We start from the raw sequence: 26,678 nt of genomic DNA, 5'->3' as shown, positions 1-26,678 counted from the left end.
TTTAGGCGAACCTATTCTGGAAACTGTCGAGGATCTTTGGGTGAGTTTTGACTGTGATTATATACAGGCCTGAACTCATGCTGATTGGGTAGATACGTTGATTACAGATTGTTGACAGCTGGTTGAGATGACGTAATCATTAAGATGACGTAATGATTGGGTAGGTTATTTGACTTGTTCCTCCTGAACTACGTTAATGAAACATAATTTCGTGACATAACGCTTCTTTGACTGTCGGGTAGAAGTCTGCTGCAGAGCTCGTGGGTTTGCGGTCTTGGCAAAAGTGTGTATTGAGGGTGCTTATCGGCTGCAACCCAGACAGCAACATAGTGTGACCCAGATCCGGCCCACATCTGGTACATGTGGATTACACCCGGGCCAGATGTGGGCCAGATCAGGGCCAACACTATGTTGCTGTCAGGGAAAGAATAAACCTAAAACCTGAAACCTAAATGACAAATGGGACACCCTACGGTCTTAACGAACACAAGACCCCAAGTGCACATGAAGTGTGCCATTTGAGACAGGGCCGAATTTGCAGATCAGAGTTCACCAATCTTGAACTTTGGAACACGCCAAAATGTGCAATTTCTTCGCATGAGCTTAAGTGTAGTGTGACCACCCTTCAAATGTTTCAGAAGAAAAAAAAGTTGTATAAATAATGTTTTTGTGCTAATATTTTGAGAACATTATTAAAGACCAGATAACAAACATTCTTTTAAAGTTACTAGAAGATTGTTTGTTAAGAGAACCTTATCTAAAGTTCTGAGAACGTTTCCTGTTTGCTGGGTAGGCATTCAGTTTTGTTGGTCAATAATCAAGGCTTTTTTAAGGGATTTGAGCCAAAAACGGCAGGGGTCTAAGTCTTATCGCTCTCACACTCCTGATCCAGCCTGTACTATAAGATAGATTCCTCCTCTATCAGTCTATCAGAAAGAAAGAACAGAGCCACAATACCAGCCAAAGAAATGAGCATCAGAGGGATTAAAATGCTTTAACATACGATCGATCCTGCTGGATGCTCAAACAAAACGATTACACAACAATCTCTTCAGGTAATCTGGATTACGACCCTCATGAGTCTTGTATTGTGGTGTGTGGATACGGTCTAATCTCATTCAGACCGAGAAGGCAGATGAATCTGATTGGTTGCAGTTGTCCTCAGCAACAATGAAAGATTTGATGGCACAAATCTTGCAGTTTGATTAACATCGCCTGATACTATCTGTCCTGAAATAGCAGAGCTGTTATCATCACACATTTGACTTAAGACAAACTGGCTGTATGTGAAATAAATAGCTGAGAAACTGCACGTACAGTGATATTTCAATATATAATCTTTTGAAAAGGGATGCACCAATATTACAATTCTGGCTGACCGATAAGCCGTTATTATATTTATGTTATGGCCGATGTTAAATTTCTATTTCATGTGAATAAATTTAAAATACTCCCAAATCTTTATGAGTCCTTAAAGACTTTGGCTGAGTTGTTTTGCCTGTTAGACTGATCACTTCAATGCATTTGCACACCTAAAAAAAAAAAAAAAAAGACATCCAACCCCAATTTGCGTCACACTAATTTCCGTTCTAGAGTTACAATCTCTCTCTCGCTCGTCCTGCAGGCCCTGAGGGAGGGTGAGGAGAAGAAAGGAGACATGAAGGAGAGAAAGAAAAGGCTGATGAGGAGGGCAGGAAAACAACCGCACAACCGCACCCCGTGGCACAGGATTCCCATTCAGCCCTGGACAGGGACAGAGCGGCGCCAATGTGCATGTGAGAGAGAGCAAGTGTTTAAAAGCCGAAGCATCCTAGTGGCCGATCAAGTGTCTCTTTCTAAAAATAATGGCAGACAAGACAGCTCGTAGTGTAAGTGTGTGCGTATGCATGTGTGTATTGTCATGTGAGTGCTTTCATGCATGCTAGCACATGTATGTGTGTTGCAAAAAAATCCTTCTTTGGTACCTGTTGATGAGATGAAGAGATCATGTCTGCTTTTGACACACGTCACTCTGATGACAGCAGACTAAACCTTCTGACTTTAAGAAAATAACAACAGACTACAAAATAAACATATTCAGTATTGTCAGAAACACACAAGATATCATACATGTCTATGAACAAAAATGAAAGCCCCTGACACTGAACACAATCAGACACATAGTTAAAGTTGACTTATAAACTTTTAAAATTTCTTACTGACCCCAAACTTTTAAAAGATATTGTATATTATAGTAATTCTTATATTATATTAATTATATTATATTATATTATATTATATTATATTATATTATATTATATTATATTATATTATATTATATTATATTATATTATATTATATTATAAAAGTTTGTGTGTGTGTGTGTGTGTGTGTGTGTGTGTGTGTGTGTGTGTGTGTGTGTATATACAGTGGGTACGGAAAGTATTCAGACCCCCTTACATTTTTCACTCTTCGTTATATTGCAGCCATTTGCTAAAATCATTTAAGTGAAATGTTACATTTTTTTTTCCTCATTAATGTACACACAGCACCCCATATTGACAGAAAAACACAGAATTGTTGACATTTTTGCAGATTTATTAAAAAAGAAAAACTGAAATATCACATGGTCCTAAGTATTCAGACCCTTTGCTGTGACACTCATATATTTAACTCAGGTGCTGTCCATTTCTTCTGATCATCCTTGAGATGGTTCTACACCTTCATTTGAGTCCAGCTGTGTTTGATTATACTGATTGGACTTGATTAGGAAAGCCACACACCTGTCTATATAAGACCTGACAGCTCACAGTGCATGTCAGAGCAAATGAGAATCATGAGGTCAAAGGAACTGCCTGAAGAGCTCAGAGACAGAATTGTGGCAAGGCACAGATCTGGCCAAGGTTACAAAAAAATTTCTGCTGCACTTAAGGTTCCTAAGAGCACAGTGGCCTCCATAATCCTTAAATGGAAGACGTTTGGGACGACCAGAACCCTTCCTAGAGCTGGCCGTCCGGCCAAACTGAGCTATCGGGGGAGAAGAGCCTTGGTGAGAGAGGTAAAGAAGAACTCAAAGATCACTGTGGCTGAGCTCCAGAGATGCAGGGAGATGGGAGAAAGTTGTAAAAGTCAACCATCACTGCAGCCCTCCACCAGTCGGGGCTTTATGGCAGAGTGGCCCGACGGAAGCCTCTCCTCAGTGCAAGACACATGAAAGCCCGCATGGAGTTTGCTAAAAAACACCTGAAGGACTCCAAGATGGTGAGAAATAAGATTCTCTGGTCTGATGAGACCAAGATGGAACTTTTTGGCCTTAATTCTAAGCGGTATGTGTGGAGAAAACCAGGCACTGCTCATCACCTGTCCAATACAGTCCCAACAGTGAAGCATGGTGGTGGCAGCATCATGCTGTGGGGGTGTTTTTCAGCTGCAGGGACAGGACGACTGGTTGCAATCGAGGGAAAGATGAATGCGGCCAAGTACAGAGATATCCTGGATGAAAGCCTTCTCCAGAGTGCTCAGGACCTCAGACTGGGCCGAAGGTTTACCTTTCAACAAGACAATGACCCTAAGCACACAGCTAAAATAACAAAGGAGTGGCTTCACAACAACTCCGTGACTGTTCTTGAATGACCCAGCCAGAGCCCTGACTTAAACCCAATTGAGCATCTCTGGAGAGACCTAAAAATGGCTGTCCACCAGCGTTTACCATCCAACCTGACAGAACTGGAGAGGATCTGCAAGGAGGAATGGCAGAGGATCCCCAAATCCAGGTGTGAAAAACTTGTTGCATCTTTCCCAAAAAGACTCATGGCTTTATTAGATCAAAAGGGTGCTTCTACTAAATACTGAGCAAAGGGTCTGAATACTTAGGACCATGTGATATTTCAGTTTTTCTTTTTTAATAAATCTGCAAAAATGTAAACAATTCTGTTTTTCTGTCAATATGGGGTGCTGTGTGTACATTAATGAGGAAAAAAATGAACTTAAATGATTTTAGCAAATGGCTGCAATATAACAAAGAGTGAAAAATTTAAGGGGGTCTGAATACTTTACGTACCCACTGTATATATGTATATATATAGACCTGCAAGACCTTTTGCTGCTGAGAACAAAATTTTATGAAAACAATTCAACAAAGTCATTTATTAATACACATTTGAGTCATTCTGAGAATGTAAAGGTGAAAAATGAAAAATCAAATTGGCTCTAAACATTCGTGTACAAAATTGTTCAACCCCCAAAAGTTTGTGCAGAAACGTTTATTCTTTATAACCTACAATAAACTCTGTAAAATCTCAAACTCTCAAAAATGTTTTGGTAACATTCCCAAATTGTGAGAATGTTATTTCTGAATTTTCTCTGAACGTTCAAAACGTACAGTTTTTTGGTTGTGAACTTTAAGGAAACATTCCATTTTATAATTCTGCAAACATTGTTAACAACGTTTGAATGTTCTCTGAATGTTCAGAAACAAGTAGTAACATTAGACGAATGTCCAACTGAATGATGTGTAAATAATGTTTTTTGTGCTAACATCTTGCGAACATTATTAAAGACCAGATAACAAATGTTCTGTGTATATTACTGGAAGAATTTTTGCCCATAACCTTTACAGAACCTTGCCAGAATGTTCCCTGTTGGGTTATTAGCAGTAGTATTATGCTTTTCAGAAAATTTTCCATCGAATTTGACTTTTTCGCACATTAACCTTTGTAATCTTCGTGCACTGGAATTTCAGCATTGTCATTGAGACGACGAGATGTCTGCAAGAGCTGTTGTGTCTGATGCAGTATCGAAAACACCCAGTTCAAAACAAAACCAGGAACGATTGCTTCTGTGTTCCATGAGCGTCTCATATCGGTTTATCAGCTGGTCTACAATAATCCAGATGAAGATAGCAATCCCGCTTCTGTTGGTTAATCCCTGTCGGAATGTGTGTGTGTGTGTGTGTGTGTGTGTGTGTGTGTGTGTGTGTGTGTGTGTGTGTGTGTGTGTGTGTTACCCGTATTAAGATACTGATCGCACATATTACCTTCCAATGAACTCTTGAGTAAGAACGATATTAAAGCATGTAAAAGCAACATGTTAAACTATAGTGTAAACATGGACATTGTTTTTCTACAGTGCACAGAATGTCAGTTATACTCATAATGTATTGATAAAAATTCCCAATGCATTTTTATGCCTAACTACAGTATGTACCTGCACTCTTAAAGTCACCATGACACCAAAACTGTCAATTCTTATTTTTGCATATTTATTATAAAAGATTAATCGTGCACATTTTTTTTTTTTAAATCATGTGCCCTCATAATCTTTAATCAAAATATCTTCCCCTCCCTCTTACAGCTCATCTCTTCTCTTCTCTGATGATGTGTTTACTGGCGTGAGGGCGGGGCAACCTGTCACTCACATGAGATCCACCAATAGAAAACCACAACCATCCAATCAATCCCCCATGGACAAAATTAAAGTCCATATTTCTTGTTCGAGAAGCTGTTTCACTTGAGTATAAGTCACAATATAGTCTATTGCAACTTTTGTTTCATGCCAACTTTAAAAAAAAGTGTCTTTATTGCCATGTATGCTTCAGTGAAGAACATTTAACATGGAACATTTCCATTCCACAAAAGCTTAATTTGTAGTGGAAAAGCTACTTTTTTTCTAAACATTCTTTAGATTATTAAAATGTTCTTCACACACACACACACACACACACACACACACACACACACACACACACACACACACACACACAAAAGGTGTTCACTGAAAGACTTTTTGAGGAACCAAAAATGGTGGTTCTACAATATGTATAGTGTACTAAATTGCTTTTTATGATGTTCCATTTAGAGTAAAATTCTGCCTTAGAAGGAAGCTGCCTATGTAGACAGTGAGATTAGGTTTTGGAACAAAGCCGTTGTGTCGTCTCGCAGCAGGACACAGCAGGGCTGAAGCATGAGAGCTGAAAAGTTGTGCAGTTCTGTGTAAGTTCAAGACACTGAGTGTCATCGGGTCACAGCACAAACAGCTCACGTAGAGCTCGTGGGGCAGCTTTTCATGATCATGCAGAGCTCATGATAAACCCACCAATCACAGGTCTGATCACAGGCTCAGGGTTCAAGTGTGTGTCAAGGATAGAATGCCCACAGTTCTCCACCGTCCTCCTACAGCAACACATTCTGACCATAATAACACACACGGAGGAGCTTCAGAGAAACAGATGAATGGATTCCACTGGAAGAATTCCAAATTCCATTTTGTTGCATTTGAAACTGATTTGCAATGATGTAATAATCATGAGAATGATCAGCTTCAAAGAATTAGGTGATGTTTTCACCTTCATGTTGTTCCAAACCCATATGCTTTTTTTTTTTCATAAACACAAATGAAGGTGCATTGAAGGTTTATACAGCTCTTTTCATTAGACTTTTCAGTCACACTTTCTCACTATTAACTAGCTGTTAACTAGACTCAAAAACGTTATTTTACAATACTGTTCAGTTTATTTAAAAAAAAAATCATTTTCATTTAACACAACTGACTTAAATAAAAAGGTGCAAGTTAAAAGTTACTAAAACTGTAACAAAAAAAGTACAAAAATTACTAAAGCTGAAGTAAAAAAAAATAAATCAAAGGTAAATAGAAATGTTTAAAAACTAATAAAAAAAAAATATCAAAAGCATGTAACAAAATTACTAAAACTGAAGTATTAAGTTTAGTTAAGTAAAATAAAAAAACTGAATAAAATATAAAAATCAAAGCTAATTCAATGTATCAATAACTAAACATTATATATATATATATATATATATATATATATAATACTAAAATATGGAATTAATAAAGCTGAAATAAAACAAAATATAAATATTACACGTCAAACTTAAAGGTGCCCTAGAATCAGAATTTGAATTTTCCTCGACATAGTTGAATAACAAGAGTTCAGTACATGGAAAAGACATACATTGAGTTTCAAACCCCATTGTTTCCTCCTTCTTATGTAAATCTCATTTGTTTGAAAGACTTCCGGAAAACACTCGGATCTCAACATAACACTGACTGTTACGTAACAGTCGGGATCATTAATATGTATGACCCCCAATATTTGCATAATGCCAGCCCATTCGACGCATTAGACAAGGAAAGGCAGTATTAACGGCTGGATCTGTGCACAGACAAGGTAAGCAAGCAAGAACAACAGCGAAAATGGCAGATGGAGCAATAATAACTGACATGATCCATGATATCATGATATTTTTAGTGATATTTGTAAATTGTCTTTCTAAATGTTTCATTAGCATGTTGCTAATATACTGTTAAATGACGTTAAAGTTACCATCATTTCTTACATCATTCTTATTCACGGAGACGAGAGTCGTTGCTATTTTCATTTTTAAACACGTGCAGTCTGTATAATTCATAAACACAACTTCATTCTTTATAAATCTCTCCAACAGTGTGTAATGTTAGCTTTAGCCACAGAGCACAGCCTCAAACTCACACAGAATCAAACGTAACCATCTAAATAAATACTATACTCACATAATTTGAAGCATGCATACAGCATGCATGACGAACATCTTGTAAAGATCCATTTGAGGGTTATATTAGCTGTGTGAACTTTGTTTATGCGATGTATATATAGTCGAGAGCTCGTGGGGCAGAGAGAGCGCATCTCTTAAAGGGGCGGCGCGCTGAAAAAATCAGTGCATAGTTAATGATGGCCCAAAATAGGCAGCTAAAAAAATTAATAAAAAAAAATCTATGGGGTATTTTGAGCTGAAACTTCACAGACACATTCAGGGGACACCTAGGACTTATATTACATCTTGTAAAAAAACAATCTAGGGCACCTTTAAACTCTTCCATGGCAGCTAACTGAAATAAAATAGCTGAAGTATTAAAATGACTAAAACTACAACTGAAATTGTAACTAAATGAAAGCTAAAATGAAATATTACAAAAACTAATAAAAATGACAAAAGAATGTAACAAAATGTTTAAAACTTAAAGTTAAATGAAAAAAAAAACTATTAATAAATACTAATATAATGATAGTATCTAAATAATAATAATAAAATATAAGGGAGAATAAATAATAATTTTCAAATTTTGTAAGGATTATTCCTTTAAAGGAAATTATTTTGATGTCTATCAGTGCAGTATTTTTGGTTAATATTATGCAATGATAGGCAATTCTTAAAATGTGCAAATAAAACTACATTCCCAGCATGCCTCGCTGTTCTAATCCAGTACTGACAGCCCCTGTCACAGCTAGTGTAATTACAGAGAGAGGACAGGAACAAGTCACTCACACCCATTAACTCTTGCAGTACTCTTCTGGCCATTTCACATTGACTGACAGAAGAAGAGAAACCAGAGAGAGGGGAGATGTCTTGGCCTCTGAACGAATGATGTCCTTCACCATTTCTTGAAAGGTTTGTTCTGTCCAGACAAAATTAAAATGGCTCATAGTTCACACTTCTTACAGGTGATAATAATGTGCTCTGTGAATGAGTAATGTGGGGTAGTGTGTTGGGAGGTCAGGTTATGACTTGTGTAAAATGGCTCTTGGCTGTTTAATCAAGCATAAGATGTTTGTCAATGATGTGCCGAGTGAGGAATGCCATCTCTCTTCACAGGCAGGCTGATTCAATGAACTGCTGACACTGTGCGCTTAACATGCTCAGAGAAGTTTGTTTGGCTGTGAAATGATAGTGTTTCAAATGACAAGTGTTGAAAGCAGGCCTGAGAACTTAGTGTAATTCCTACTGTTAAACAGAAGTCACTTGGAGGCATTTATGGCCACACTATGCTGCCCTCTTTTGGTGGATGCAAGTAGTGCAGCAGAATTCCAGCTGGCTGTCACATGCCTCTGATGAAGGTGCTTTGCCTCCATCATGTGGCTCACTATTGAACACATGGTCATTCTGCCACACTGCTCTTACTATTGCTGTACAGAGGTGTAAAGAGTACCTGAAAACCATACTTGAGTAAAAGTACAGATACCTTACAGTTAAAATGACTCCATTACAAGGTGCAATTTTCTAAAACAACTTGAGTAAAACGTCTATAGACAATCAAGTCTCAGTTAAGCTAAAGTGATCCAAAAGAGCATAAGTAAATCCACATCTTTCAAAAAGCTCAGATAAATAAACATAAATAAAAATTGTTAAGTAAAATGAAAAAGTCAAAGGCTTCTTGCACTGGACATGCCAGTTTCTGTCTCATCGGCGACTGCTGTCATGTCCTCTTCTCATTTATAAAACAATAGCAATTCACAACTACATGCTAATGCACTCACATTCACATAAAGAAGCCTTGTTGACAAGTTTGGGTGAGTAAGGGCAAACCACATAAGATGTAGTACTTGCAGTGTCCTGTAGATGGCAATGTTACTTCTTTTGTAGCAGAAATAAACGGCTGCAGAAAAAGTTAGGTGGAATGCAAAATGTAACAAGTAATTGCTCATTACAAAGAGTACATATACTTATTCAAAAATGTAGTAAAGAGTAAAAGTTACTAATATCTTTGATATTCAGTAAAACTACAGAATAGCCAAATATTCACAGAAAATGTGCATACTGTGTAGAGTTTACAATATGCACCTTATTTTGCAACGTTAAAGTAAGCTATTTTTTTTGAATGTGCGAGACTTCTGATTCATGAGTGCCTGTAGGTAAATAAATAAGAATAGCCAAGTGCTGTAAACATGAATAATTTTTGTTGCATTAACGACAATGATGTACAAAAAACGGAAACATTTTTCCTTTTGCATTTTTCGAGTAGGCTACCGACGACAATGTTGTCAAAACAATCCCCGTTCACACAAATCCATAAAACCGACAAAAACTGTTGTATTAGTCATGCCTGGCCAGTAGTTGGCGGTGTCACTTTTTGTAAAGAAACACTACGCGCCTATAGACCGAACACGTGATTCACATGCGCATGACATCACTGTTTTTACAAATTCATCGTTTTTTAGTTTACATGGAAACCCGCGTTTTTGTAGCATCAAATAACTAACTAAAAACAAACTTATTTAAAGGTCCCGTTTTTCGTGGTTTTTTTAAGCTTTGATTGTGTTTATAGTGTGCAATATAACATGTGTTAATGTTTCGCGTGTAAAAAAACACAGTATTTTTCACATAATTTACTTATCTGTATACCGCTGTTTCCACTGTCATAAAAACGGGCTGATGACTTCCTTGTTCTATGAAGTCCCTCCTTCAGAAATACGTAACGAGTTCTGATTGTGTCAGCGGTTCCTGTGTTGTGATTCGACAGCTCTGAGCGCATCTTGCCCGGAAAGGTCACACCTCTTACTAAAACGTGGAGATGCATGCGCTCAGTGTTATTGTAAACATGTCTTTAATTTTACCCTATCAATTTGAGCCGGAATCAGACCCGGTGATTGGACTGCGGGATGAAAATAACAGCGTTTCGACGACATGGCGACAAACACACTCTACAAACGCAACTCTTGTGTATTCCTGTGGGCGGAGGTTAGTCAAAAAACTGTTTTAGTGACGTCATTAAAGAAGGAAGTAGAGGGATGTAGTCCAAACTGGCCGTTCGATGTAGGCGACTTCTGTTCAATAAAATATCTCGCTTGGCATTGAACTTTGAGCTTTAAAATTTTACAGATTTTATTTATACTCTGACAACAACATTACACACTAACTAAAGTTTGAAACATGGGATCACGAAGAACGGGACCTTTAAAGAACTGATTAAAAACTGCCTAAAATGACAGAAACCATCTTTGGAAATAAATATTTAATGTGTAATTTGACTGTTTAGTTTGTCTCACATTGCATTACATTACATGGAGAGGGGCGGGGTTTATGACCTATTCTGCATCCAGACACGCGGGGCGATCGAGACACTTTGGCTTCACTTTTCAGGACTCGTGTGACACGCTTGGCATTTTCAGGCCCCCAAAACGCTGTTGTCATGGAAATGAACAGCCAAAGTGCATAAAAAGTTTTACGTTTTACGTTTACATAGTAAAATTAATGGAAAAACTGACTCTTCAAATCAACATTTCAAACTAAAAATATCTAAACCTTGCCAAAAAGTAGTCTTTGAGAATGTCTAAATATACACTATATTGCCAAAAGTATTGGGACACCCCTCCAAATCATTGAATTCAGGTGTTCCAATCACTTCCATGGCCACAGCTGTATAAAATCAAGCACCTAGGCATGCAGAGCTTCTACAAACATTTGTGAAAGAATGGGTCGCTCTCAGGAGCTCAGTGAATTCAAGCGTGGTACCGTTATAGGTTGCAACCTGTGCAATAAGTCCATTCGTGAAATTTCCTCACTACTAAATATTCCACTGTCAACTGTTAGTGGTGTCATAACAAAGTGGAAGCAATTGGTAACAACAGCAACTCAGCCACGAAGTGGTAGGCCACGTAAAATCGCAGAACGGGGTCAGCACATGCTGAGGCGCACAGTGCGCAGAAGTCACCAACTTTCTGCAGAGTCAATAGCTACAGACCTCCAAACGTCCTGTGGCCTTCAGATTAGCTCAAGAACAGTGCGTAGAGAGCTTCATGGAATGGGTTTCTATGGCCGAGCAGCTGCATCCAAGCCTTACATCACCAAGTGCAATGCAAATCGTCGGATGCAGTGGTGTAAAGCACACCACCACTGGACTCTAGAGCAGTGGAGCCGTGTTCTCTGGAGTGACGAATCACGCTTCTCTGTTTGGCAATCCGATGAACGAGTCTGGGTTTGGCGGTTGCCAGGAAAATGGTACTTGTCTGACTGCATTGTGCCAAGTGTAAAGTTTGGTAGAGGGGGATTATGGTGTGGGGTTGTTTTTCAGGGGTTGGGCTTGGCCCCTTAGTTCCAGTGAAAGGAACTCTTAATGCTTCAGCATACCAAGACATTTTGGACAATTTCATGCTCCCGACTTTGTGGGAACAGTTTGGGGATAGCCCCTTCCTGTTCCAAAAACACCAGTGCACAAATCAAGGTCCATAAAGACATGGATGAGTGAGTTTGGTGTGGAGGAACTTGACTGGCCTGCACAGACTCCTGACCTCAACCCGATAAAACACCTTTGGGATGAATTAGAGCGGAGACTGTGAGCCAGGCCTTCTCGCCAACATCAGTGCCCGACCTCACAAATGCGCTTCTTGGAGTTTGGTCAAAAATTCCCATAAACACACTCCTAAACCTTGTGGAAAGCCTTCCCAGAAGAGTTGAAGCTGTTAGAGCTGCAAAGGGTGGGCCAACTCCATATTAAACCCTTCGGATTAAAAATGGGATGTCATTAAAGTAAAGGCAGGTGTCCCAAAACCTTTGGCTACCCAAATCCACAACCTAATAAAAGTACATTTTTATGTCTAAAAACAACTATAGAGTTTACAAGCTTCTTTATATAGAGCTATATAGGATGTGTATACATATTTTTCTTTTATTACTCATACCAGATGACACTAATCTGCCTTCAAATCATAATAATTGCATTAATATTAATTAGTAACATTAAATTCTCTCAAAATATAAAAGAAAAATATTATCAACAAAAATATATTACATTGATTTTACTGAAAATTAAAATAAATATAAAAAAAGTTAAATTTCTTTTGACCGCGAACAACACAAGGGACAAGAAAATCTACTGCAATGTAGAAACGGCCTATCTGATGGCATTGCTAAATAAATAAATATTTAAATAAATCTATAACCCACAATAAAATGCCTAGCCATTGTTATAATTTAGGTTACATGATCAAAGCACTCGTCCCTGTGAACGTGTGTCCCTCATCTGGAAATCCGCAGCATGTCCTGCTGAAGCCCATGAGGGATGTTTTTATTCACTCAGCTCAGCGTTGCAGCATCAATCCTACACTGACGTCACCCCGAAATTTCGCAGCTCCTATCACCACCTCTTTAATTTAGCCTTGTGATCAGAAATGGCGGAAAGATTACTCGATGTCGAGCTATTTTTGTCTCCCAAAGCTCATTAGGTGTGGAAGGGTGACTGTGAAAACACTCCGCGCAAAAGTAGGAAGCGGCTCTTGTATATCTGTCTCGCGCCTTTGAGCTCAGGTTACTACGAACACCGCTCTGCGTCTCAGCGCGTCCCTAAACACCCACTTTTGTATTCCGAGGGAAAAACAGACTCCATCGGACACTTCGAGGGACAAACTGCTTGAAAATGTTGACCCTGTTGTCGGCTATGTACTTGGTGGTGCGCACGGCTTCGGCGCAGGTAAGACGCCTCTCCTTGACAACGGAGGCGTAAGATGCACCATGAATGCACCATGAACGTACGTTTTTTCTTTGAACACAATCCGTATGCGTTAAAATATCAGTACTATCTAAGGATTTATCCTTGCCGTGCATGCTAATGCATAATTCGCCATATATCTGATAGTTTCTAAAGCTATAAGTGCAAGTGGAAATTCCATATTAAAATGGTTGCTGTGTTTTGGAATGTGGTAGCTGGTTTATAGCTGGTCCAAGGTAGTCCAACCTAGTCTTTACCTGGCCCAAGATGGTCATCTTGGACTAGCAACTAATAGCAGGACATAGCAATTTAAGGTGATCAGGTTAGTTTTAAGATCTGGTAAACCAGTCAATGGACCAATTAAAAGCCATCTTGGACCTGCTATAATGTTTAAAAAACAGTTACTAAGCTGGATTTTCCAGTAGGGGTTGGTTGATACTGGCATTAGTCTCACTCTCATTCATTATGCACGCCTTGAAATCTTATAGTACGGCGGTAGGGCAGCGACCCCTTTGACGATTCATTTACGATGCTTTGGCAAGCAGAGTCCAGCACCATGGATAGCACTCGCTCCGGTCTGGATCCCCATACGGCCGCTCCACCCTTCTAACGGTGTGTTATGTAATGTTAACTTGGCTGAAGTGCCTCTGTCCCAAACAGGAGCAAATATATGTAGTGCTGGCTCTGCGTTTTACACTCACACCCATGCTGATCACAACAGTGAAATGCAGAGGGAGACTATGATAGTAAAAATGCATCATTAAACATGAAGGAGAAGAGGTCATGGAACAGATCCAAGCCCATTAGAGGCTATTAACACTTTACCCTGGGTCATTTTTAATCCTGAGATAGTGTAATCATGGGTTATTCTATGTTTTCACACTTCATACTAAATATACAGCGTATTTAACACATGTTGACTTTTTGTGACAACATGCTGTAATGGCAGATATGTTATGATATTCAAGATCTCAATGGGAACCAAACATTAAATAGTTAAAGGGTTAGTTCACCCAAAAATTAAAATAATGTAATTAATTACTCGCCCTCATGTCGTTCCACACCAGTAAGACCTTCGTTCATCTACGGAACACAAATTAAGATATTTTTGATGAAATACGATGGCTCCGTGAGGCCTGCACAGACAGCAATAGTACTTCCTCTCTCAAGATCCATAAAGGTACTAAAAACATATTTAAATAAGTTCATGTGAGTACAGTGGTTCTATCTTAATATCATAAAGCGACGAGAATATTTTTTGTGCACCAAAAAAACCCCAAAAAACGACTTTTTAACTATATCTAGTGATGGCCGATTTCATAACACTGCTTCTTGAAGCTTCGGAGCTTTACGAATCAAATCAGTGGATCGGAGCGCCAAAGTCATGTGATTTCAGCATTTTGGCGGTTTGATACCTGATCCGAATCACTGATTCGACTTAAAAGATTCATAACGCTCTGAAGCAGTGTTTTGAAATCGGCCATCACTAGATATTGTTAAAAAAGTCTTCTTTTTTTTGGCGAACAAAAAATATTCTTGTCGCTTTATAATATTAAGATAGAACCACTGATCTCACATGAACTGATTTAAATATGTTTTAGTACCTTTTTGGATCTTGAGAGAGGAAGTACTCTGTCTATGGAGGCCTCACGGAGCCATCGTATTTCATCAAAAATATCTTAATTTGTGTTCTGAAGATGAACGAAGGTCTTACGGGTGTGGAACAACATGAGGGTGAGTAATAAATGACATTATTTTCATTTTTAGGTGAACTAACCCTTTAATTATAGGCTTTTTTAGCATTGAAAGATTAAAACTTAAAAAAAATACAAAGCAAAAATGTAAAAAAATAAAAATATCAATTGTCATTTTTGCTTGTGTCAACAAGCCCTGACCTCCCCTTTACATTTAGCATCACAATCTGGGGTTAACTGTATTTGCAAGGTTTATAAACACAGGGTTTAACCCTTTAAAGCCTGACATATGAAATCATTGCCAAATTTTTAAATGTTGTTGAGTATTTTGATACATCATGCTTGTATGACTTATATATTAATTTTATTCAGAGGCCTAAACTGTGCAATTTGGTGCAAATATTTATTTGGCCAAAAAGCGAGATGAAATTCTGGATTAAATTCTGATAGCTTGTAATGTAAATCAATGAGATTTTTATAACAGTATAACAGACACACTTGCATGAAATGCATAAATATAATTTGTCACTCTGAATGTATATCTCTGAATAATATTTTAAGATGATATTAAAATGCTTAATTTTATGATTAAAGCTCTGTAGTTTTAATCGTGGGGTAAAACATGTAATGCAATACAATATAATGATGAACATTTGTATCATATTTGATACTCATATTTTTAACATGATGTTTCTAAAAAAAATGAAGTATGGATAATGAAGTAAACCTAAGTTGTTTCAGTCCAGTAATTGATCATCTTGAAATATTTTAAAAGTTATTCTTACATTTATTTTATAAAAATCAGTACAGATTTCACCACAAAAAGACATTTGAACCACAACCTGAAGGTGTACAGTGTGATAAAAAGTATACTTGATAAAAAGTATAAAATATCAGTTGGCAATATCAGGTGACAGAAGGCATGTTGTAGATTGTGTACAAAATATTTTTTAGCAAATTTTTGATCATGTTGTTAACTTAGAAATGAATGTATCACATATGATACAGGCTTGATGGGGTTAAAACACTAAAAGCACACCACAGAAGTGAAAGCACAGCTATTTGACTTTAGGAAATGCACATGCTCTAACACGTGTCCTGTTCAGCCAGAAAGGACATTTTCCGTTAAGGACAGTGGAGTTAATGAATTTCAATGTGAAAGTGAAATCATGTCTTTAGTTTGGCATGACATGCGTGTATATGTAAATATGGCTGTGCTGACAGGGGGAACTTGTTTTTGATCCTTTACACAAACTCCCGGAGAGCACAAACATGATTTCACTCTAACCGAATGACAATAAGCTCAGTTATATATTTCAGTGGGGTCCAACATAAGAGTCCACTATTGAAAGTGCTTTTATTTTGAAATTTATGATTAAATTATATTATAAGCATAACAGCATAAGAGAAAATTGCATTTGACCTATTGAACAAAACATGGTGATCATGTCATCCAGTATGATTTGAGAATGTTTCCAAAAGCCTTTTGTGCTTCAATGGAAGTTGAGCTATAAGAGGCCACAGGAATCTGCAGGTCTACAAATGCTGTTCTGTTAATGTCATCTGAAGGTTGATCCAACGTGAAAATATTGTGTCAACATTTGAACAGGATATGTATTATTATTAAAGAGTTAGAAATAGCTGCTTTGAGTAACCTTCTGTGACCCTGCCAAAACTTTTGGGATTTTATATATTTTTAGCATATGACATACACACACACACACACACACACACACACACACACACACACACACTGTCTTCAATGTCCTCTTAAAGGATTAGTTCACTTTCAAATTAAAATTTCCTGATAATTTACTCACCTTCATGTCATCTAAGATGTTCATGTCTTTCTTTCTTCAGTTGAAAAGTAATTAAGGTTTTTGATGAAAACATTCCAGGATTTTTCTCCATATAGTGGACTTCAATGGACTCCAAATGGTTGAAGGTCAAAATTACAGTTTACAGCGATCCCAGACGAGGAATAAGGGTCTTATCTAGAGAAACCATCACTCATTTTCTAAAAAAAATTAAAAATGTATACGTTTTACCCATAAATGCTTATCTTGAACTAGCTCTCTTCTTCTTCTCTATTTGAATTCCAGCAGTGTAGACACTGCTAAGTGTATTACTGCCCTCCACAGGTCAAAGTTTGAACTAATTGTTATATACTTGCACTAGCATATTGTCTGACAATTTAGTTCAAACTTTGACCTGTGGAGGGCAGTAATAGATGAGTTCAAGATGAGCATTTATGGTTAAAATGTATACATTTTTAATTTCTCTAGATAAGACCCTTATTTCTCGTCTGGGATCGCTGTAAACTGTAATTTTGACCTTCAACCGTTTGGGCTCCATTGAAGTCCACTATACGGAGAAAAATCCTGGAATGTTTTAATCAAAAACCTTATTTTCTTTTTAGCTGAAGAAAGAAAGTCATGAACATCTTGGATGACATGAGGGTTAGTGAATTATCAGGAAATTTTAATTTGAAAGTGAACTAATCCTTTAATGTCTATTGTGAAGTACATAAGGATAAACACACAGACCTATGTGACTAATTTTTGTCTTTAATGTCCTCTTTATCAAGCTGTAAAAGGCATAACCTTAACTAATCTGTTTCAAATAGCTATTATGTTTGTGTTCATAAACCTATCAAGGACCCAAACCTAACACGGGAGTTTCAAACTCGACCTTTATACGATTTTAAAGACTTATGCTCCATATATGGTAGTGCAGGGGGCGTGTCGGATGGGAGGGCTTCAGCGCGGGTTCTTATGGGTAATTGAGTTCCTTTCGTAAGCTGGTTGGTGGGGGAGAGCGGCAATATCAACTACATATCCCAGTGTACAGCGTTTCTGTGTTTGTGAAAGCATATGACATTTCCATACAAGAATAGAGGTGACCCTCCGTTCAGTCTGAGTGGCAGAGCAGCACATCTTTGGCGCACATCTCAACCTGCACAATCAGACTTCAAACATGGTGAGATTTCATCCCTCCATTTTAGTCCTGCACGATATTTCAGCATAAATCAAATTCGCAGTGTTTTTTGTATAACATGGCGGGCTAGTTTGATTTAAACACTTTTGGGTGAGACTTTTTTAGGTTTTGATATCTGAATTAATTTGAAATCTGTGATCACGAGCCACGTAACGATTCATATCGAATAATTTAGAAGCCGTTTCATGAGCGTTTAACTGCCATTTCCGCGTTTGTGGAGTGGGTGTAATTACGAGGTGGCATCGTTTGTACCCATTGGCGCTATTTTGTCGCAATTTTGTCAGCTTATAAATACTTTGTGGTGAAAATTGTCGTCGAAGTAACAGTCTCGCGCACACACAGTGACGTTACCATCGTTACAGCGCGTCGAGTTGTGCGGAGCATCACCGTTTCATTCATTCACTGAGGATATACATAGAAATGGATTCGCTGAAACAATTATGTGTAAATACCATAGACTGTACAAAACAGGTAAATGCTCAAATCTGCAACTTCTGATGTGATTTGTGACCCTTTCCAGATCGCTAGGCCTTTGTTCACATAAATAGGTCATGCTGTTGACTTTGTGTTTGATTGCAGGCCGAACCGATCCGTGTCCTGGTGACTGGCGCAGCCGGACAGATCGCCTATTCTCTGCTCTACAGCATTGCTAAAGGAGATGTGTTCGGCAAGGATCAGGTGAGACAGAGACGGACTGTGTTATTGCGTAACGGGACACTGGGGGGAAACTGCAAGTGGAACAAACTGGATTTTAAACCATGCTCTTGTGTTATATAAGATGTGTGATTAAAATATGCGACTCTTTTGCTTCATCTGTGATGCATCATGTCTGTTTATGTTCAGAATAAGGTTCTGACTATTTCTGCAGTGCATGTGTCGTGTGCATGTATGCATGGAACACTTGAAATATTTACTCATTTTGGGATTGTTTTTAACTGATAATTACATAGATTTCAGTGAGAACTCACCTTTTTGAGATCAAAATAGGTTACCAATGGGATTTGCACAGATCCAATGAGAGTTTTTTTTTTTTTTTTATGGGGAGGGAGGGAGGGGGTGGCTTACAAGGGTAAATAAAGAACTTGTTGTTTCGGTAAGTACTGTACAGTGTTTCCTTACTCTTTACTTTAAAATTACTATGTCTATAATGGGTAATATTTTATGTATTTGAGTATTGCTGTCTAATCAGCCAATATTGTCTTAAATATCCTGCATAGCACTTCATCTTTTATAACATGAGATTTTAACCAAATGTTGATTTTGGTAAAATGTTGCAACAATATGTTAATTTTTTTTCATGAAAAATTATATTTTTTGACATATAGGGTAATAAAAAATAACTACAAATGAGCATGTAAAGCAAATAACTTAAAAAAAAAAAAAAAAAAAAAAAAATCTGTGCCCCGCCCCGCACAGTGTTCTCACCTTACCTGTTTGCATCCCTGTAATTAGAAACGGGCTGATACAGGAAAATATTTATGTTTCCATTAATACAATGCAATTGATGCAATAATTAATAGCCTAATCATATAGGTAGCCTATAACAATAAAATATTCTTTATGAATATTTGAATAACAGCAAAATACGACAATAATATCCCTAGATGTTTTGAGATATAAATATGTAAGCTTGTTTCCGCCATGGAATAAAAAAAAATACTAAATGTAATTGTGACTTTATCTCTAAATTCTGACACTTTCTTGCAATTGTGAGATATAAACTCCCAATTCTGAAAAATAAATCACAATTGCGAGAATATATCTCAAAATTGTAAAAATTGTGCAATTGTGAGTTATAAAGTCCAGTTCTGAGAAAAAAAAATCGGCTCACAATTCTGATATTTTTTTTGCAATTGCGAGTTTTTATCTTCCAATTCAAGTCAGAATTGTGAGAAACTCGCAATTGACCCTTCGTCGGGAATTTGATTGACAAGCGATCTAACCAATCATAACGCCGTTTTGTCCGACAAAGCAGTCAGGAGTTATTAGATTAACCTCGGTGGACTTGAACTTGAAAAATGGTGTGTTTACGTCTTTCCGCGTTTGAAACAACCTTCCTTCTGATGTTTATTCATGTTTATTTGATGATATAAATTAACTAGTAGGAAGAGATGATCGACTCACGAGCCGCTTGAGCTGAGGCGCTACAGCGATCTGTCACGACACATTAAAGGAGCCACAAAACGGTTTTTATTGTTCGAATTTCTTAAAAAATGACACCGTTTGAAACTGGGATTTTAAATATCATAAGTAACCTGCTCTGTCTTGTCTTTCGACGTGTTGTCAGTGTCCTCTTTACTCCGCAATTTTTTTTTTTTCACTAAGGGCGGGTCTTTGCGAAGGGTCAATTGCTAGGAAAAAGTCCAAATTGTGAGTTTATGGGGCGGTTTCACAGACAGGGCTTAGGCTAAGCCAGGATTAAGCCTTATTTCAATTAGGGCATTTAAAGGTGCTCTATGTAAGTTTTTGACTGTACTAAAGCATTAAAATACCAATATGTTTGCAGATATTTATTAAACATGTTGAGTTCACATACTCGTTTCTCTGAAAATTATTGCTACAGCCAGTTATTTTACTTTGAAATGTGCGTTTCGTGTCAGAACTTCTGTTTTTATTTTGGTCTATGCAAGACCACACGTTGCCGATTTACCCAATAGTATTTCACCACCCGTGGTTGCCAGTTGGCGGAAAACACATGTAGGGAATTGCAGCCATGGAAGCCAGCGAACAAACTGGGCCAGAGATCGCATGTTCTACCCGACCTAAAAAGTCTCAGCATCTATCTAAAAATGTCTATGAACAGGAACATATTAAAACACAATATCAACTCCTCATGAATCAATAAATCAACTAATTATCTTACTCTTACAGTGTGTAAGTCTCCTCGCCTTCCACTGTCAATTGAGCTCGCTCCTGTTGAGTGATATAACTCATAATTGTTGAGTGAAAAAACTCATAACTCCTTTATAACTCATAATTGCGAGTTTATATCTCACAATTCTGAGGAAAATGTTAACTCAAAAGTCACAATTACCTTTTTTTTTTTTTTTTTAATTTTTTATTCTATATTCAGGGGCATAAACAAGCTTCCAAGCTTTATTTAAATGTAAAAATTTTTTTTATATATATATATATATATATATATATATATATATATATATATATATATATATATATATATATATATATATATATATATATATATATAAAAATATGGCATTGTTAGGTGCTATTCTTTAGAGAGCCACCAAATGGTGGCCATCAATAGCCTGTATTTAAATAGTTTTCAGACATTTTACATTAACATTTTAAGTCTTGAGTAAATATTGTGTAAATGTTTGGTAATGTTCATTAAAAATGTGTAATTTCATTGCATGTGTACATCTCAATAGCTTAGCTTACATTGTTTTATATTAGCAATGCGTTATATATCAACTTAAGCCATATTGGTCTATCAATACTTCCTGCTGCGCTTGTCAAAATGTGCATTCGCCTATAATGCCACTCACTCACTAATAAAAAACCCGAAATGCAAAGAAGACATGTATGAAGAGTCCTACTAAATGTGTATGATTGCATGTAATGCAAATGTATACTATGTTGCACGTTTAATATACTGAACATGTTTTGTGTCTGTGGCTGATGCAGTGAAACATGCATGTTGTTTCTCTTTTCCTCTGTCAGCCAATCATCTTGGTGCTTCTGGACATCACTCCCATGCTGCCCGTGCTGGATGGGGTCGTCATGGAACTGCAGGATTGTGCTCTTCCTCTTCTGAGGGGTGAGGGGTTACTTCTCTTGATTTAAGCAATTTGGACCTCATCACAATGGAACAGTTTTCATCTGACACTTAAGTGACTCTTTCTACTGCAGCTTGGTTTATTTATAGCCAGCATCTGGCATGTATTAAAATGCAGAAGAGCAAGCATGACTCTGCAGAACGGATCTGCAGCAGTAGCATAAAACAGCATGTGGTACGCTGTGTTTGAAGAGCAGGGAGGTGTAACCAGCTCTGACTGATCTTATTGGCTCACACTGTAGGATAGTCACTGACCAATGAGAAGCGTGATGGTGCCGCAACAATGGGAGGCAGAGAGGAGGAGGAGGAGGCCAAAGAACAACTTGTATCACAGACGTTGTGCTTTGGTTGAAGTCCATTCTGATAAACGGATCTTTACTAACTGTCATCCTGAAGATTATCAATGAAATCAGCCACTTCAGGAAATATCGATAGCCTGATAAATGATTTATGGTGATGAGAGATGAAAGTGTCAGGAGATAATGTCAGCACATGCTCTTGAGAAATAATAGTCTAGGTACAAACATAATGATGCTGCATTACCCAATAATGATGCTAAAATGTGTGCATGTGCAGTTTATCATTCAGTCACATGCATTTCTCCCTTGATTGCGCAACCAAAATAGTCTATAACTTATTTTAATATTCAATATACAATTTTTTTTTTTTTTTGTCCTGGCCAAGTCAGACAGTTCAACATTTAAAAAGCAATTATTTTTCTTTATTTTTAGATAAATATCTTTTCATAAAATTATGTGTAGTTTGCAATAATTGCTGGAAAGTTTTAATGCAATGATTTTTAAAATTCAGTAATGAACTTACCATGGAATTTTGTTGACCTAAATGTGTCCTTTTGTTTCTCTTTCCTCACAGAGGTGATTCCTACCGATAAGGTTGAGGTGGGCTTCAAGGACCTTGATGCTGCCATCTTGGTGGGCTCTATGCCAAGGAAAGAGGGCATGGAGAGAAAGGACCTCCTGAAGGCCAATGTGGCCATTTTTAAAACCCAAGGTGAAGCACTGGAGAAGTATGCCAAGAAGACCGTCAAGGTAAAAGTCTGCAACAAATAATGCAGCTTGAATTAGTTTTTGTGTGCCCTTGATTTATAGTTTTCATGAGTTTTCTAGCCATTTAATATTAGATGACAATGTGATAAATCGATACAGGCCAGTTTTTGGTGTTTGCTGTTCTGCCGTTCACTTTTTCTTTTCTTTCCATAGGTGCTAGTTGTCGGGAACCCAGCCAACACCAACTGTTTGATCGCCTCCAAATCTGCTCCGTCCATTCCTAAGGAGAACTTCTCCTGCCTGACCCGTCTGGACCATAACAGGGCCCGCTCTCAGGTCCGAACCCCACTGCCTCATTCATCTTCAGTTGTTATTCTGCTTTATTGAAGTTCTCTAACTCAGTCTTTGTGCTTTCCAGAGCTGCAGGTAACTGAGCTTTTCTTATTGTCCAACTCAATGGCAGTGTCCCACATCTAGCTTAGTTCTAGAGTAGCTATTTATAGTTATGTACTCTAAAATAGTTCATAGACCATCAGAGTGACTTTGACGTTGATGTAGATCAGGTGTGATAATCATATGCCATTTTAGAGGAGCTCTCCCTGCAGATAACATTGTTAGCACATATCACACACAGGTATCTTGCTCATCTGCAGTTTTCCTCCATGCCTGTAGGTGGCGATGCGTGTTGGTGTGTCCTCTGACAGTGTGAAGAATGTGATTATCTGGGGAAATCACTCCTCAACTCAGTACCCAGATGTGCACCATGCTATCGTGAACCACCATGGGAAGGAGTTGGCAGCCTTTGACGCTGTGAATGACGAAAGCTGGCTGAAGGGTGACTTCATCTCCGTAAGTCCAACATCTGAACCACCTTTGTGAGATTATCAGTCACTTTTTTTTTTTTTTTTTTTTTTTTTTTTTTTTTTTTTTTTTCTAGGGGAAAGTCTGGATGGATAGTTCCAACTAGGGATACTAATAATTACATAAAGACATATCGCAATGGGATTTTATCTTCAAATCATGCAGCCCCATATCCAACTTTACATTAGATTAGAAACATTAAAATTATTGTTGTTGTTGTAGTTAATACATTTATTGTTCAGTGGGGATTTAATTACCCTGCAACAAAGATTTGAGGCAAAGTCACTGTTAGTGGCATCACATTTGTTTGGCAAATTTTCACAGGAGGTGATTTAATAGTAATCCATGCAATCCGGAATTACACATAAGGGTAAAAGATCTCCCCATGCAGATTCCCCAATAAGTCAGATTCACTGTGTTGACCAGCAGAAAGCTGCTTGACTTCTGTGTGAGCTGTGCTTCATAAATGGCTGCACTGTTAATAATAGACAAGTGCTCTAATGTGACCACACCTTTTACACATGACCTCTTGTATCTTATTGCTTTAATTTACCCATCTGTAAGTCTTTTAATTTCTATACGGCAGACGGTGCAGCAGAGAGGTGCAGCTGTCATCAAGGCCAGGAAGCTCTCCAGCGCAATGTCTGCTGCCAAAGCCATCTGTGACCACATGAGGGACATCTGGTTCGGCACTCCTGATGTGAGTTTGCACCTCTGTGAACCCTTTACAGATCCACTGAGTGTCTGGTTGAAAGTAGAGTTTAAAAAAATAAAAAAAAAAAAACATTTTTTCCCCCTGTATATTTCCACGTCAGTGAGTTTAATAATGCTAAATAATTCTGTCTCTGAGCAGGGCGAGTGGGTGTCTATGGGCGTCTACTCCTCTGGTAATTCCTATGGAGTTCCTGATGACCTCATGTACTCCTTCCCTGTTAAGATTAAGGTTTGTCTTCATCAATGAAAGTTCTAAATTCCTAAAAAAACAGTCAAATTAAAGTGCTCTTATTATGCTTTTTTGGACATTACCTTTCATGCAGTGTGTAATATAGCTGTTTGTGAATGTAAAAGGTCTGCAAAGATCAAAGCACACTGTAAATGGACAAGTCGTCAGTAATTCTACTCTTGTGTGAACCTACGTAGGTTTTTAACAAATTTGCATAAGGCCAGCCTATGCTTTTCATTGGCTGCCCTCGAACAATGTCTATTTTGACCCTCAAACACTAGTTGTAGCTAAGATAAGTTTGGCTCATGTTGTCAATGTCGAGAATTTGCCGTTTTCTGAGTTGCGAAAGTAAATCCACTTTGCACAATGAGGACTCGGCCTTGAATTGATATGGTAAAACTGATGCTGTATTATTATTGTTTGTATCACTGTGTATCAAGTGCTGAGGAAGATCCAAAGCTGAAATTCAGATTTGGTAATGAGCCAATCACAACAGACTGGGCCATCTGACCAATCAGAGCAGATCAGGTTCTCGGAAAGGAGGGGTTTAGAGAGACCAAGTCTTTATTGAACCGTTTCAGACTCTGTGAGAAAAGAGGTGATGTTGCAGTGTGTATTATGAGGAAATTAGTGTTATTTGACTTTGGATGCATGTAAACCTATTGTAGAAGACCTCCAAAACAAAATTAGGAACCTTTTAGAAGTAGCATAATAGGGGCACTTTAAATAATAAAGAAATGAAATCAAAGCATTTAGTAGTTTAGAAATATAAGGTTTATAAGGCATATGTTAATACTGATCATGTCCGTGTGTTTCTGTTTGTCGACCTCAACAGAACAAGACCTGGAAGGTGGTTGACGGACTCCCCATCAACGATTTCTCTCGCGCTAAGATGGACGCCACCGCCGCTGAGCTGGTTGAGGAGAGAGACACGGCAGTCACCTTCCTTGGAGCGTGACTTGATGACTCCATGACAACACAGCAGCAGTTAGACCCTTCAAAGGCCCCAAATCCCCGACTGTAGAATTCACAGCTGACCGTGTGCGTGTGTGTGTGTGTGTGGATATTCATGTATCTTAATGTATGCGTGCGTGCGTGTGTGTGTAACTTCACAAGAAACGTTTGCAATGTAACTTACTCTGCTTGGAGTGTCCGGGGCAACACCTGAAGGAGAACCTTTCCAATTAAAACCGTTACGCACATGGTTGTCCTGACCAAAATAACCATCATATGTCATACAACAATAAAAGTACATGTGAAAAATGGATATCAGATTTTTTTTTATGTCGTTCTCATGCAAGATCATGTCTATACCATCTCTAGCTATGAACACACAGAAATTCAAAATATAAATAACCTACTTGAATATTTAGCTCAAAATTATTGTGTAAATGTTTCCATTATTAGCTCCAGGAGAGCTTCAGTCTGAGAGTCTCCTGTTTCACTGTAGAGCAAGTCAGGCCAGTTTACTTGTATAATATGGAGAACTTGGAAGTAAAATTTTATTACTGTATTATTTAATGGTCTGGGAGAGTCATAGAAAATTATTACAGTGAATATAAATATTAGCAAGTAATTATTTCAGAAATCCTCATCTAATCATAAAGAAGGACTGGGAAATCATTGAAATTCATTGGTCAAAATGGATGGTAAACCTATGGAAGCCCTTTTCCACCACATAGAAAAACAGTCATGCTTTGATGAATCGTAATTATGACATACCAAGTCATATTTATGAGATGAAGAGTCAAAATCTGGACATAGAAAGTCATAATTATTAGATAAAAAGTCAACTGTGACAAGCAGTCAAATAATGACGGTAAGTCATACAAAATAAAAAGTATTTGACAAAAAAAATAACATAAAATGTTACAGTTATGCTGTCAATTTCTACTTTTATGTCATAATTATGATGGGGTATGTCGACTTTCATTTTATAAATATAATTTAGGCTACTTTTAACTAATAGTTCTAATTTTAGGCTAGTTTTGAATTTTTGTCATAATTATGACTGTGGTAAATTATGATTTAGCAAAGCAAGTTTTTTTTTTTTTTTCTCATAAAGCTTTCATATAAACCTGTGTAATTATTATAGGCTAAATAAAAACACGGATAAAATAAGTGTATTGTGTGTTTGTTTA

The 26,678-nt window shown here is 37.6% G+C and overlaps 1 protein-coding gene across 1 annotated transcript; it reads left to right on the top strand.

The window, feature by feature from the left end:
* The first annotated feature begins 13,149 nt into the window (after positions 1 to 13,149).
* Positions 13,150 to 25,804, top strand: mdh1aa (malate dehydrogenase 1Aa, NAD (soluble)). Its single transcript, XM_048196241.1, has 9 exons — positions 13,150 to 13,218; positions 18,507 to 18,605; positions 21,612 to 21,708; positions 22,600 to 22,775; positions 22,947 to 23,069; positions 23,406 to 23,582; positions 24,181 to 24,294; positions 24,448 to 24,537; positions 25,373 to 25,804. Exons 1-9 carry the CDS (start codon positions 13,165 to 13,167, stop codon positions 25,493 to 25,495), a joined length of 1,053 nt encoding a protein of 350 aa, XP_048052198.1. The 5' UTR covers positions 13,150 to 13,164; the 3' UTR covers positions 25,496 to 25,804.
* Positions 25,805 to 26,678: the final 874 nt, after the last annotated feature.

Source organism: Megalobrama amblycephala, linkage group LG7, assembly GCF_018812025.1.
Source record: "Megalobrama amblycephala isolate DHTTF-2021 linkage group LG7, ASM1881202v1, whole genome shotgun sequence".
In the NCBI taxonomy this organism is placed as follows: domain Eukaryota; kingdom Metazoa; phylum Chordata; class Actinopteri; order Cypriniformes; family Xenocyprididae; genus Megalobrama; species Megalobrama amblycephala.
Note: the sequence above shows the minus strand (reverse complement) of the source record. Positions and strands in the feature narration are given on the sequence as shown.